This window comes from Sceloporus occidentalis, unplaced genomic scaffold (assembly GCF_023333645.1).
Source record: "Sceloporus occidentalis isolate IW3139 unplaced genomic scaffold, rSceOcc1.0.p SCAF_8, whole genome shotgun sequence".
In the NCBI taxonomy this organism is placed as follows: Eukaryota; Metazoa; Chordata; class Lepidosauria; order Squamata; family Phrynosomatidae; genus Sceloporus; species Sceloporus occidentalis.
In genome coordinates this window covers 22,745,439-22,757,842 of record NW_028316988.1, presented here as the reverse complement: position 1 = coordinate 22,757,842, position 12,404 = coordinate 22,745,439, and the positions used below count along the sequence as shown (strand labels likewise).

At 46.4% G+C, this 12,404-nt stretch overlaps 2 protein-coding genes and 4 non-coding genes across 6 annotated transcripts; 5 read left to right on the top strand and 1 right to left on the bottom strand.

The window, feature by feature from the left end:
- Window positions 1-302: 302 nt before the first annotated feature.
- RPL7A (ribosomal protein L7a) lies at window positions 303-4,741 on the top strand (the record flags this gene model as incomplete). The annotated part of the gene is made up of 7 exons (XM_089535312.1): window positions 303-474; window positions 906-1,055; window positions 1,685-1,825; window positions 2,165-2,244; window positions 2,989-3,119; window positions 3,359-3,428; window positions 4,576-4,741. Coding segments are annotated over 7 exons (849 nt in total), but the record flags the coding sequence as incomplete, so codon positions are not given.
- LOC149308203 (small nucleolar RNA SNORD24) lies at window positions 740-815 on the top strand. The gene has a single exon (XR_016282248.1). It is a non-coding gene; the product is annotated as a small nucleolar RNA SNORD24 (small nucleolar RNA).
- On the top strand, window positions 1,538-1,610 carry LOC149308202 (small nucleolar RNA SNORD24). The gene has a single exon (XR_016282249.1). It is a non-coding gene; the product is annotated as a small nucleolar RNA SNORD24 (small nucleolar RNA).
- Window positions 1,918-1,994, top strand: LOC149308201 (small nucleolar RNA SNORD36). The gene has a single exon (XR_016282239.1). It is a non-coding gene; the product is annotated as a small nucleolar RNA SNORD36 (small nucleolar RNA).
- LOC149308200 (small nucleolar RNA SNORD36) lies at window positions 2,837-2,915 on the top strand. Its single transcript, XR_016282243.1, has one exon. It is a non-coding gene; the product is annotated as a small nucleolar RNA SNORD36 (small nucleolar RNA).
- A 285-nt stretch (window positions 4,742-5,026) lies between the features above and the next one.
- On the bottom strand, window positions 5,027-12,380 carry LOC149308198 (surfeit locus protein 1-like). Its single transcript, XM_089535311.1, has 8 exons — window positions 12,266-12,380; window positions 11,215-11,348; window positions 9,234-9,316; window positions 8,412-8,603; window positions 7,633-7,705; window positions 7,137-7,299; window positions 5,672-5,753; window positions 5,027-5,485 (listed from the first exon to the last, which is right to left on the bottom strand). Exons 1-8 carry the CDS (start codon window positions 12,339-12,341, stop codon window positions 5,419-5,421), a joined length of 870 nt encoding a protein of 289 aa, XP_089391437.1. The 5' UTR covers window positions 12,342-12,380; the 3' UTR covers window positions 5,027-5,418.
- Between the last annotated feature and the right edge of the window lie 24 nt (window positions 12,381-12,404).

Sequence of the window (12,404 nt, the reverse complement as noted above, 5' to 3'; positions counted from 1 at the left end):
TCCCCGCAGCCAAGATGGTGAGTGGTTTCCCAGCTCCAGGGGGGCGCCTGCAATCCGTCGCCATCCGCCCGCCTTCGAGGTCCTGGCCGGGCTCCGAAGGGAGCAGTGGGTCGCGGGGGGTCTGGGCCTCATTGTCTGGGGAGTATGGCGGCGGCAGGAGGCCGGTCTTTGGAGAAATGGGGTCGCGAAGGGTGGAGGCCTTCCCAGCTTAACTGCCTTGGCTCAAGGGTATGGAATTCTGGGAGTTGGAGTTTGTTGTGGGCCCAGAGCAAACTCCAACTCCCAGAATTCCATACCCTTGAGCCAGAAAGAGTCAAAGCGGTGCCAAACCGGCTTTTTCTGTCCCTCCGCAGCCCAAGGGGAAGAAGGCCAAGGGGAAGAAGGTGGCCCCGGCCCCAGCCGTGGTCAAGAAGCAGGAGGCCAAGAAGGTGGTCAACCCCCTCTTCGAGAAGAGGCCCAAGAACTTCGGCATCGGTGAGTCGGGTGCAAGGGGCGGCCTCAGACCGGGTTAGAGGCCCATCAGCCCTTCTCCCTTTAAACAGAGGCTGGATGGCCATCTGTCGGAGAGGCTTTGATTGAGAGTTCCTGCATGGCAGAAGGGAAGCAAGAGCAAACCCTCTTTTTTAAGACTGGTTGCATGTTGATATTTCAATGCTGCCAGTCCCTTTGTCGCTCTGGGTTTGAACTGCTGCCTTGAATCCAGGCTCGATGGCAGCCTTGTCTTGCTGAGGCAGCTGCGAGCAAATGATGCAAGCGAATATTTGCTATCTGAGCAACGGGTGCTGACACGTTTACCCACCAAGATCGCTGATGCTCTCACGCCGTTCCTCTCCCACATCCCTTGGGATGGCGCCTTGGCTGAAGAAGCCCTTCTTTTGACTCTTGGGTTGCGCTGCCTTTTTCAGGGCAGGATATCCAGCCCAAGCGGGACCTGACTCGTTTCGTGAAATGGCCCCGCTACATCCGACTCCAGCGCCAGAGGGCCATTCTCTACAAGCGGCTGAAGGTGCCTCCAGCCATCAACCAGTTCACCCAGGCCCTGGACCGCCAGACAGGTAAAGGCTGCTAGTTCATAGCTGGTCTTTAAAGCGGGGGGGGGGGGGGTTGGGATGGGATTGCAGGGCTCCCCCCCCCCCCCCATGAAGAAAGGGCTGTCTCAATGCACAAAGGGAAGGGCAGCAAAGAATGAGGCTTTCTGTGAGTCAATGGGGCACCTTCCATGCGCAGGCCATTTCTGCAGCATGTTGTTTGGCCATGATGGGTGAGGGCAACTTCCATTAGCTGTTGTTATTGCCGCTGCCCCCACTCCCACTTGCCACTCAATGGAAACACCTGTTTGCAGAACTGAAAGTGGGAATTCTCTTAATGGGTTGTGGTTCTTGTCCCATTTGGGGAAACAAGCATTGCACTTGGTTGTCACGCTCTCCGTTGTTGTGGGAAGGGAATCTAGAGAGTTTTTTGGTAGAATGAAACTGAACAGATATTAGAACTAGGGAGGGCTGGTCAGCATAGGTTTACAGAGGAGTTTTTGCGCATGTGCATATGATGCCAACAAATATTTGCTCTCTGAGCTTTCATGATGACTCTCAGCCACCAAGATCGCTGATGCACAAAGCTCAAATGGGGTTGTAGAAAACAATTGAGAAAGTTGTTTTCTGCTCACAGTCTGGCTTCTGGCTTACAGCTACTCAGCTTTTGAAGTTGGCCCACAAATACAGACCAGAGACAAAGCAAGAGAAGAAACAGAGGCTGTTGGCCCGGGCAGAGCAGAAGGCTGCTGGGAAGGGTGATGTTCCTACCAAGAGGCCTCCTGTGCTAAGAGCAGGTAAACTTTTTCCTCTTGTCTTGTGAGCAGAAAACAGGCAGCCTCTTGGGCTCCTCTTCCCTTGGCAGTATCAGTAACAATGTGGCTGGCTATGGCAATGATGTATGAATTTCTTCACCTGAACTACAGACTGAAGAGTAAACATACGAGCTTTTTAACCCTGAGCTGTAGCAAGTTGTTTGTCTCCTCCTCGTCTACATGACCAAGAAGATGTGGTAGCTTAACACATACTGACAGTAATTAATGACAAGGTCACTGTTCTTTTTTTTGGGGCATCCTGTTATGTGCTCTTCTGCTTTCAAATGTGATATTTTCTAGCAAACTAAATTTGTTTTGCAGGAGTCAACACAGTTACAACCCTGGTGGAGAACAAGAAAGCCCAGCTGGTGGTGATTGCCCATGATGTTGACCCCATTGAAGTAAGAGAACTTACAGATCTGGTTTATTCTTGCAAGCGGAGGAGATGAAGGGTGTACATAGCATTCTCCAAACGCATAGGCAGCAGTGCTGTTTGTGATGTGCAGAGAAAAAGGAAAAGCCCTTCCTCCTCAGTGTCTCAGCTTCCACCTTGGCTATTCTGTGGAAGTGCTTGGAAGGGGAGATCTAGGTAGCCTTCCCCTGAGAAGCCACATAACTTCCAAGCTTGGCTGTTCCAGAGCCTTTTTCACATTTTGTGGGCAGACCTTTTGACTACAACCCTTTGCTGACCACCCTTTGTCAAACATGGGGTGGAGTTGCAATGCCCTCTTGGTTGGAGGAGAGACACTAAGAACTCCCTAGCCTTCCTGCAAACACTGTGGGGCTCATTCTTGATTGTGCCAAACTCATACTGTTGAGTACTGAGCAGACTAGTTGCTCCTAAAGCCATGTGTTCTGCACTGTTAAGCACCCACAACCAATTTAAATTAAGGCTGTAAATCAAACCAGATTTATCTTCACTTGTATTCTGCAAGGTACTGTGGCACTTGTTTTCTCCTTTAAACTTGCCAGCTACAAAGCAAAGATTGGCTGCTGCAATGATGTGTGAATTTCTTCACCTGAACCCACACGTGAAGATAGAAAATATACGAGCTTTTTAACCCTGAGCAACAGCCAGAGTCGATAGCAAGCTGTCTGTGCAGACACTTTGCAGCATCCCCAATATAAGGGATTCTTTGTTCTAGCTGGTTGTCTTTCTGCCTGCCTTGTGTCGAAAAATGGGAGTCCCTTATTGTATCATCAAAGGGAAGGCCAGACTGGGTCGCCTTGTCCATCGGAAGACCTGCACCTGTGTGGCCTTCACACAAGTTAATCCGTAAGTACCCCTAAAAGCTTTTTCAGAAGGGCATTTTCTGCCGAAGGACCTGCAAGCTGCAGGTGGTTTGGCTCGGTGGTTGGAACTGCATCCACCTCCATGGCTCAGTCCCACTGTCATGCCATCCAGCCTGACTCCTATTGTGTGGCATTGTGTGGTTTTTCCTAGAGATTCTCCTCATGATGAAGGTGGTTGAGTTCAGAACTTTTTCCACTGATGAGCCTGTGTTTCCTTTGCAGGGAGGATAAGGGAGCACTGGCCAAACTGGTGGAAGCAGTCAAGACCAATTATAACGAGAGATATGATGAGGTAAGATTGTGCCTTTGTGATCCTGGGCCCTGCCTTCACATTGGAAAACTCATGGGAAGTCTGCTTGTGTCTCAGTTTGTGTTTCCCCACCATTCCTTTTGTGTAGTACTCTGTATTAAACTCAAAAGGCATCTTGTAGCCCCAGCCCCAGTTTACCCACAGGGAATATGTTCCAAGACCCCCAGTGGATACCTAAACCACATGAACCTCATAATTGCAGTGTTTTTTGGACCAAGATCAGGATAGGCTGCTGTACATTCCAGTGCATGGAGAGGTTACTCTATTGCTTGACACAGGCCTGCCTGCCAGACCAGCCTTCCCAATGATGGGATTGGGGCAGGGGAGATAGGCCCATCCCTGTTCTGCCAGTGCTGAAAGAACCAGGCTGAGTTCTCCTGTTGAGACCTGGATGGCTCATGGAGCATCCCTTGAGTCACTGAGCAGCCAGGCAAGTGAGAGAGAGCTGGCTGCATGTAAAGTGGAGAGTTGTGGAAGGAGGTGTGTGGTTTCCTCCTTGTGTGAGCACCAACACTGGCCATTGTGCTGGTTCTTCCTGGCTGCACACTCTATCCACCAATAATTGGCCATAGTAATGTGGGCATGGGGAAAATGAAAAGGTCTTAGCCTGGATGTAAAATTGCCTATGACACAGGAACATTGCCCTTGCTGCATTTTACAAAGTTACACTCTCACTGAGACCTGACAGATCACAAAGAACCCAACCCCTTGCAGTGCCTTAAGAATCTGCTGGCAAACTTTCCAGGGCAGGTGATGGGAGCAGAGACATAAAAACATCTGCCTCTGAAAATTAGATGCAACGGTGGTCCTTCAAATCCCCAAAAGACTAAACTTGCCATATACAGTTGCCTGCATTTATTCAGGAAACAAGTAGATGTTTATAGTATCTTCTGGACAGAAGATTCACCTGCCCTTCAGTGGCTTTACTGTCAGAGTGTGCTGTGTACCAATACCCTTCCTTTGAGACCTTATTACTCTATGCTGCTGGGGCACCTATCCATTAGGTCAATTACTTAAATCAGAATGAATGATTGAGCCACAGACCCAGTGGCAGGGTCCTCCTGCTTGACACAAGAAGCATCCATACCACTGCTCTGGACATTAATATTCAATTTTTTCCCTTTTCCAGATACGTCGTCACTGGGGTGGTAACGTCCTGGGGCCGAAGTCAGTAGCTCGCATTGCTAAGCTTGAAAAAGCTAAAGCGAAAGAATTGGCCACCAAGCTTGGGTAGATGTATCAGATTTTCCCCAGGTTTTTCTGTACATAAAAATAAAATACTGAACAAAAATTGAGCTTTAGCTGCTTTTTTCTTGTGAATACTATGTACAACTGGTCTTATATTTCTAACACTAGATAGCATATAGTCACTGCCTTAAAACAATTTTTTCTTCTGCCCCTGAAGAGGTGCTTCTACTTAAACAGCTGGAAATGCAAAAACTCATGGGAACTTTTGATTTCTGGTGGCAGAAAGTAGGTTCAGTTTTTCTGGAAGAGCCTTTGGGAGTTCCTAGATGTACACTTTATGCAGAGCTAGGAATCTTTAAAGTGAAGAGTATAGATTGCAATTGACACCTGTAGAGATTTCAAACAATCTGTTGTACTCATCATTTATTAAGTGCAATGTGGTAAAACCCTCATTTCAACAAACATGATTTTGTATTCTGCAAAACATATTGCCACACATCAACTATTATGCCCCAGACCATCACCAGTTTCCCACTGCTTCCTATGTTAACAAGCACTGCTGTCTGAAAGGCTTTTCCGATAAGGGCTCTGATTGTCACTCTTTATTTTCTCCTCATTTCATGCATTTTAAATACTGGTTTGCAATACCATTAAGAAGCACCTGCCCTTGATTTCCCATAGAACAGTGCAAGACTAGTACTTCCTCAATGAAGGGAAGTTCCTCCTTTCAGTCCATTGGCGGAGGCATTTCCTTTTGGAGCTAGGCATGGAAGCACCATGAAGCTTAGAGGTGGACCTTCTGAATGAACTTCTTATACCACATGTAGGAGGTGGCTGCACATAACCCATACCTGCAGAGTGTAAAACAAAATATTGGGAGGGGTCAAACTTATTCACAGACATTAGAACCAATGGCTTAGGGTGGGTTTTTCTGCAGAAAGGGACCCCTTGTGACTGGTTCTGGGAGTCTTCCTGTGATTCCTCATTTTGTTTTCACTCAGCAACCCCCACTAGAAAAAGTAAAAACATTCACTCACCAGGTAATAATGTACTGCAAATGCTCATTCCGCAAGGACACCCTGGTCTGGCCACCAATTGGCCCCCCAGGAATTGTGCTCTCTGGAGACAAAGATCAGACAGCAGGTATCAGAACTATAGAGATGTGCACAGCTCATGATTGCTGGGAATTCTGGCTTCGCTGTGTGCAGCTGTCCTAATCTACAATTCCTGGCTCAAGATAAAGAAAATTTGTGGATCAACATATGGATCAACTTTTTAAGAGAATAGTTGCATGCCTGAAATGTTTGTGTGCTTTCAAGTTGCCTCTGAATTACAGCAACCCTGTCACAGAGTTTTATCGGGAATCATAAAGTTGGAAGAGACCACAAGGGCCATCCAATCCAACCCCCTGCCATGCAGGAAATCTCAAAGAAGTAGACTCCACCACCCTCTGAGGAAGTGTGTTCTACCCTCAAACAGCTCTTACTATCACAGAGTTCCTCTTAATGTTGAGGTGGAATCTCTTTTCCTGTATTTGTCCAGAAGTGTTTTCCTTTGCTTTCCTCTAAGGCTGAGAAAGTGCAATTGGCCCAAGGTCAGCCAGTGGGTTTCCATAGCTGAGTGGGGGGTTCAAGCCCTAGGATACAGAGTCTTGGCTGCCAATCACAGTTCTGGGAATGCTGCGGGGTCAGGGTTGACTCAAACTTGCATCCTTGCAAGGTTGCTAAAATGAGTACCCAGCTTATTGGGGACAATTAGCTTACACTTGTAAATTGCTTAGAGAATGCTTAGTGCGGTATCATACTTGATTCGTACAATTGCGTTCAGGATAAGGCGGAACCCTGAGCAGGCCAAAGCCAGGCTTCTGAATATTGGACTTCTAGTCTAGCAGCTCTATTTTGCCGCTCCAGGCTTTGTCATAAAATCTGCCATGAGAAGCAGCATGAAACAAACAGTCCAACCTTCCGGGCCCAATACAAGGTGTTGGTAATTACCTATAAAGCCCTAAATGGTTTGGGCCCAGGGTACTTGGAGGACCGCCTCCGCCCATATAATCCGCCCCGCACACTCAGGTCAGCCGGGAAGAATCTGCTGAAGGTCCCAACTGCGCAATATGCGGTGACCTCGCAAAGGGCCTTTTCCATCTCGGCCCCAAAAATGTGGAACAACCTTCCCAATGAGCTCCGTTCCACCACCCCCCTGGATCTTTTCAGAAAGAACCTTAAGACCTTTTTCTTTCACCAAGCTTTCCCCCTATGAGATGTGATATTATGCCCTCTCCCCCTATTGTGTGACGATTTTGGCAATGTTTTTGGATCGATTCAACCAAGCTGGCTGTGTAATAGCTTTTAATATATTTTTTACATTGTTTTTATTGATATATATGTATTTTTATGTTGAATTTTAATCTGTAAGCCGCTTTGATCATCGCGGAAAAGCGGGATAAAAATAAAATCTATTATTAATCTATTATTATTAACCTCTGGCTCCCTGGAGACTTACTGTAGTCAGCATCAATAAAAATGGGTTCGGCTCCTGTCACTCTTGCCATGGCCTCCAAGTCCCGATAATGCCAACGGTTCCTCTCCACATTGTTTTCCGGCACAAAAGGTTTGCGAGTCTCTGACAGTCTCACCACACCAGTGAGCTCAATTTCCTCTTCAGTCTAAACAGGAAGAATCAAATATCCGTTTCTGCCTTTTTGAAAAATACACAGTAATTAAAAAAGGTTACAGAATCAGAATTTTTGCTGCATGGGTGTCATCAGATGTAAATTCAAACTCCTGAAATCATGAAGACTACCAACTTCCATTTGCCCAGGCTAAAAACAAACAAAGACTCTCAAGAAAAGAAAGCACAGCCAAACCTGAGGGAGGACACATGAAGGACTTCACTTGCTTCCTCCTGCCCTCACCAGGAGTGGTTCAGTAATCTTCTAAAAACCAAACCATCTTCTTGTCCAAATTGTCCCTGTCGTGCTCCCTTTTCCTTCCCTCACCTGTCCTTTCAGCCTGGTCTCTGGCTTCAGTTTCTTTCTGGAGACAAACCCTCTATTGACAAGTATCGTGATTCTGGGAAGAAGGAAAAGGGAAGGAAGACACATCCTTTAAGCTCAAAAATGGAACTCCCCAAATCCTTGGGTACCTAATGGCACAATCCTTAGTATGCCTATTCAGACTGGTCTAACTCCCAGCTCAATTTCTATAGGACTACACCAGGAATGTATCTTCTTGCCAGATAGTTCCTTGCTTTTCCCCTCATTTGATTGAACTACCATGTGCTCTACATAATATACCAACCTCTTTCACACTGCTTCCCTCCCCGTGTCCTCCAACACTTCCACACATATACACCCTTCCAACACTCCTCTTTGAGAGATCTAGAGGGAATGGAACAAAGCAAATTTCTATTCCTCATGGTTTATGGAGGAAAAAACATCCCAAAGTCACAGCTAGTATCCGTTAAAAGGTTTTCTAAGAGCACAGCCCTATACATCAGTGCTTCTCGTGCTATCTGGTGTGTATCTCCCCCCCCCCCCCCCCAGTGTGCCAGAGACTAGTGCCATGATTGTGCTCATTGGACACAACTGTTTCTTTCCTGGAAACTCACCCAGCACTGGCACCAGTCCAGCGATCATCATGTTGAGTAACATTACTACATGTGACCCAGAGGTGGTTGTTATTATTATTATTAAATCTCAATGAGTTTACTGGGGCTTTCTCCCTGGCATGTAACCAAAGGGCTGCAGCCTAGACTTCTAGCTGGTATCATACCCACCCAAGGTCTGTACAATAGAAGGGTGTGATGATGTTGGCACCACTCTCTGGATTGGACATCAGTTGGCCCGCATCTCTTTTTTCTTTCTCCGGATCTACAAGTGAACGGGGAAGGATATACAACTCCTTGGAGTGGTCAAAATACCCTCGGACCTTGACCGGTCTGTACTCCAAATCCTTAATTTCCAGGGGCCTGCAGAAGGGTAAACAGCAGGATTGGACCTGAGGGGTGTATTACAACTCAAGAGCCAAAAGGTGCAAAGTAAGGAGGAGCCAGATTGCTTTTTTACTGATTTGATACCAATTATTTTGTGCTAGCGCCTAGTCATCCTGACAAATGAAACTCCAGTTGATGAGGCTCCATCAAGTTTGCAACTAAAATGCCACATTGTCACATGAGAAAAGCTGAATTCCACAAGTAGCACCTAGAACTATCCCAATATATAAGTGAGCTAGGCAAAGTGTTTAAGCAGCAAATTCATAATTGATCCATCAATCAATTTATGTATACTCTGACTTTTCCTCAAGTCTGGGATGATCATCAAATGTTTCTTCAACAAGCCATCAAAAACTCCATGGCTTCCCACTGAGGTTTACAAAAAGCTAACCAACGTTGCTAACTTCTTTGTGGGAACACCTTGAACCAAAGAACAAGCCAGAACTGGGCAGAGCATCCTCTGGTTTACTGTTGAACACAAACAGGAACTGAACAAAGGGGAACCTGTTTCAGGACTCTTCTCCTCCTCCTCCTCCCCCCAACTGGGCAGCACCAAGCCCACTCCCTCTCTGTTGAACTGGTCAGGAGCCAGCTGTGGCTACTCACTCTGCAGGTAGTGGAACTGGTTCCGCCAAAACCCGTGCTTCCAAGTCAGCAATCAGCTTCAACTTCCACTTCCGCCGCTGAATCTGGCACATTGATGAGTATTGTTAGAGGGCTTTGTGGAACAACACTGGGCACACCTTTGCCCAGGAGCAAAGCTCAAAAAGACATCACCCCACCCCAGGAGTGCCAAATTAACTCCCCTTTCCCCTGACTGGTGCTGCACAGATCATTATGGAAACGTTTGCACACTCAAAGCTTTCTTGTCTCTCTTTCTTAAAACAGAGTATAGCATGGACATTTCAAGATAAATACTGTTTTTACTTAAATTTCCTGTGCGTTTGCAAGCGTGCCTTCAAGCACCTGTTAATTTATGCTGACCCCATGAATATCATAAAGTTTTCTTAGACAAGGAATCTCCAAAGATGGTTTTGCAGGTCCTTTCTCTGAAAAATAGTCTACACAGCACCTGGTATTAGTTGGTGGTCTCCCATCCAAATACTAACCAGGGCTGACTCTGCTGACCTTCTAAGATCAGATGGTTGTGGAGCCTTTAAGGTACTGCATTTCCAAATTTCATATACATTGATTTTGTTTATTAGTTACATGACTCCATGATCTCCTTGTCTCAATTTTTGTTCTTACAACAGTCCTGAGAGAAGGATTCATTCCTTTGTTTGTTTGTTTATCCCCCCTCCTCTCTCTGAAGTGAAGTGGAGAACAACAGATTAAAATACAGCCACAAACAGAGCCATGACATAGTTAAAAACATAAACACCACTTAAAATATATATAATCAGTTAAATAACACAACATCAATTTAAAAATCATACATATTTAAAACAATCAATTCATAATTTAAAATTCATAATTTGAAAAACATCTGGCTAGACTGCTGGAAGAGACTGGCTTTTAATGTTGTTTTAAACTCAGACTGCATGCATCTGAGGAAACAGACCAAGTCTCCAAAAGCGTATGGCAAAAATTCTTTCACTCCATCTCAAAGGCACTGCAAAATCTCTTTACTACTTAAACTTAGACAACATACACAGCCATTGAATCTTTTCTGGCAAATCATTCAACAATTTGGGAGCAGCTGAAGTAAAAGTCCTCTGGTTAACATTGCTGGTCTAGTCCTGACTGACTGAAGTAAATGTCACATAGAGGACATTATACAGAAGATGGCGATCCTGTAGGTAACCTAAACCCAAACCTTAAAGCCTGTAGGACTTTAGAGGTAACAACCTTGCCCAAAAACTAACTAGTAGCCAGCAGCGTTTTTCATATAAGCGTAATATGATCACTTCTAAATGCATTAGTAACCAATTTGTGTGTCATGTTTTACACTAATCCAAGTTTCCAAAACTAATACAGAAGTAGCCCAATGTACAGAGCACTGCAGAAGTCCAGCCTTGAGGTTACAGCATGGCCACTACCATCTTTAGGTCCTCCAGGCCCAGGAAGAGGAGCAGCTGGTGTATCAAGTAGGTTAGCATCAGATACACATACTGGTCCAATGTCACCAAATGAGCTTTGTGGTAGTTATGAGGACTTAAATTGTCGTTTCCCAAGTCACAGTCTATACTTTAACCCAGTACTCCTGATGTAGTTGGACTGCGACTCCCAGAATTCCTTGCCAGTGGGCTATGATGGCTGTGGCTGCTGGGAGTTGGAGCCCAGCAGTATCTGGTAGACAATTCCCAGCTGGGCTTTAACCACAATGCTACAAAGGCTCATAACCCTATCCAAATAAAAGATGCTCCAACAGGGTATGGGTCAAATTTTCTACCATTCCATAAATAAAGGTTTTGATTCCTACTTATTAAGAATATAGATTATTAAAGTGAAACTTTATTTATGGCCTCTGCCTCATGCCTTCTTCCAAGCAACTCTTGGTAGGATGTATGGTGTTGGCTTATTTTGTCTTCTACAAATGTGAAGCATCTAAGGTGAAAAAGGCAACCTCCTTGTCATAGGCCTTTACCTGCCAGGTGCCGAGGCAGAAGGTGGCCGTGGGGATCAGTAAGAGGCCCCACTTGAGCGCAGCGTCTTCTCCAGGTCTGGCAGCAGCAGAACCAGCCATGGCAGCTCTGGATGACCAAGACCTCCAGCATGACTCTGAGGAAAACAGCGGAAACAAGAGCATGGTTGGTATCCACCAGATAGCCCCAGCCCCTCACTTCACACAATTTCCTGATCCAACTTTACACAGCGCATTAGGGCACAAGTACGTTCTGACCTTTTACGTTCCCTTTCCACCTGTCTCACACAGTTCTTGTACACGTGTTGTTTTCCTATTGCTATCTAGTTATGCACAGATTATACACTTGTCCCTCCATATTCACTAGGGTTAGGGGCACAAGACTCCCGTGAATAAGTGAAAACCACACCATGTTTTGACCTGAGAGGACACCTCTCTAGGAATCCCTAGGTCCTCCAGGGAAACTCTATGGTCAACGTCTGACGGACACTGAGCATAGAAACTGCACTGGAGGAGCTACAAATGCCTAGTAGTGTGCTCTCTAGGAATCTCTAGTCCTCCAATGCAACTCTATGGTCAACGTCCAACAGACACTGGCCATAGAACTGCGCTGGAGGAGCCACAAATGCCTAGCAGAGTGTCCTCTCTAGGAATCCCTAGGTCCTCCAATGCAACTCTATGGTCAACGTCCAACAGACACTGGCCATAGAACTGCGCTGGAGGAGCCACAAATGCCTAGCAGAGTGTCCTCTCTAGGAATCCCTAGGTCCTCCAATGCAACTCTATGGTCAAAGTCCAACAAACACTGGTCATAGAACTGCGCTGGAGGAGCCACAAATGCCTAGCAGTGTCCTCTCTAGTAATCTCTAGGTCCTTCAGTGCGACTTTTAGTTAAAGTTGACCATAGAGTTGCTCTGGAGGACCTAGAGATTCCTAGAGAGGACGTGTTAATCAAGTCCTTGGATAATCAGATCCTCAAATAGGGAGGGATGAGTGTATTTGCGTAAACCGGGTTATTTCCGCAGCGCCCCGTTCCCTCCAGGGCCAGGCCCACCTGCCGCCCCCAACCGCCGGAGGACGCCCTTCCTGAAGCCGACGTCGCCTAGCAATCGCCGCCACCGGGCCGCCATCGCCTCCAAGGCCAGGCCTGCCACTTCCGGGTTGCGCGCCCTCGGCTTCCGCCAGTGACGTCA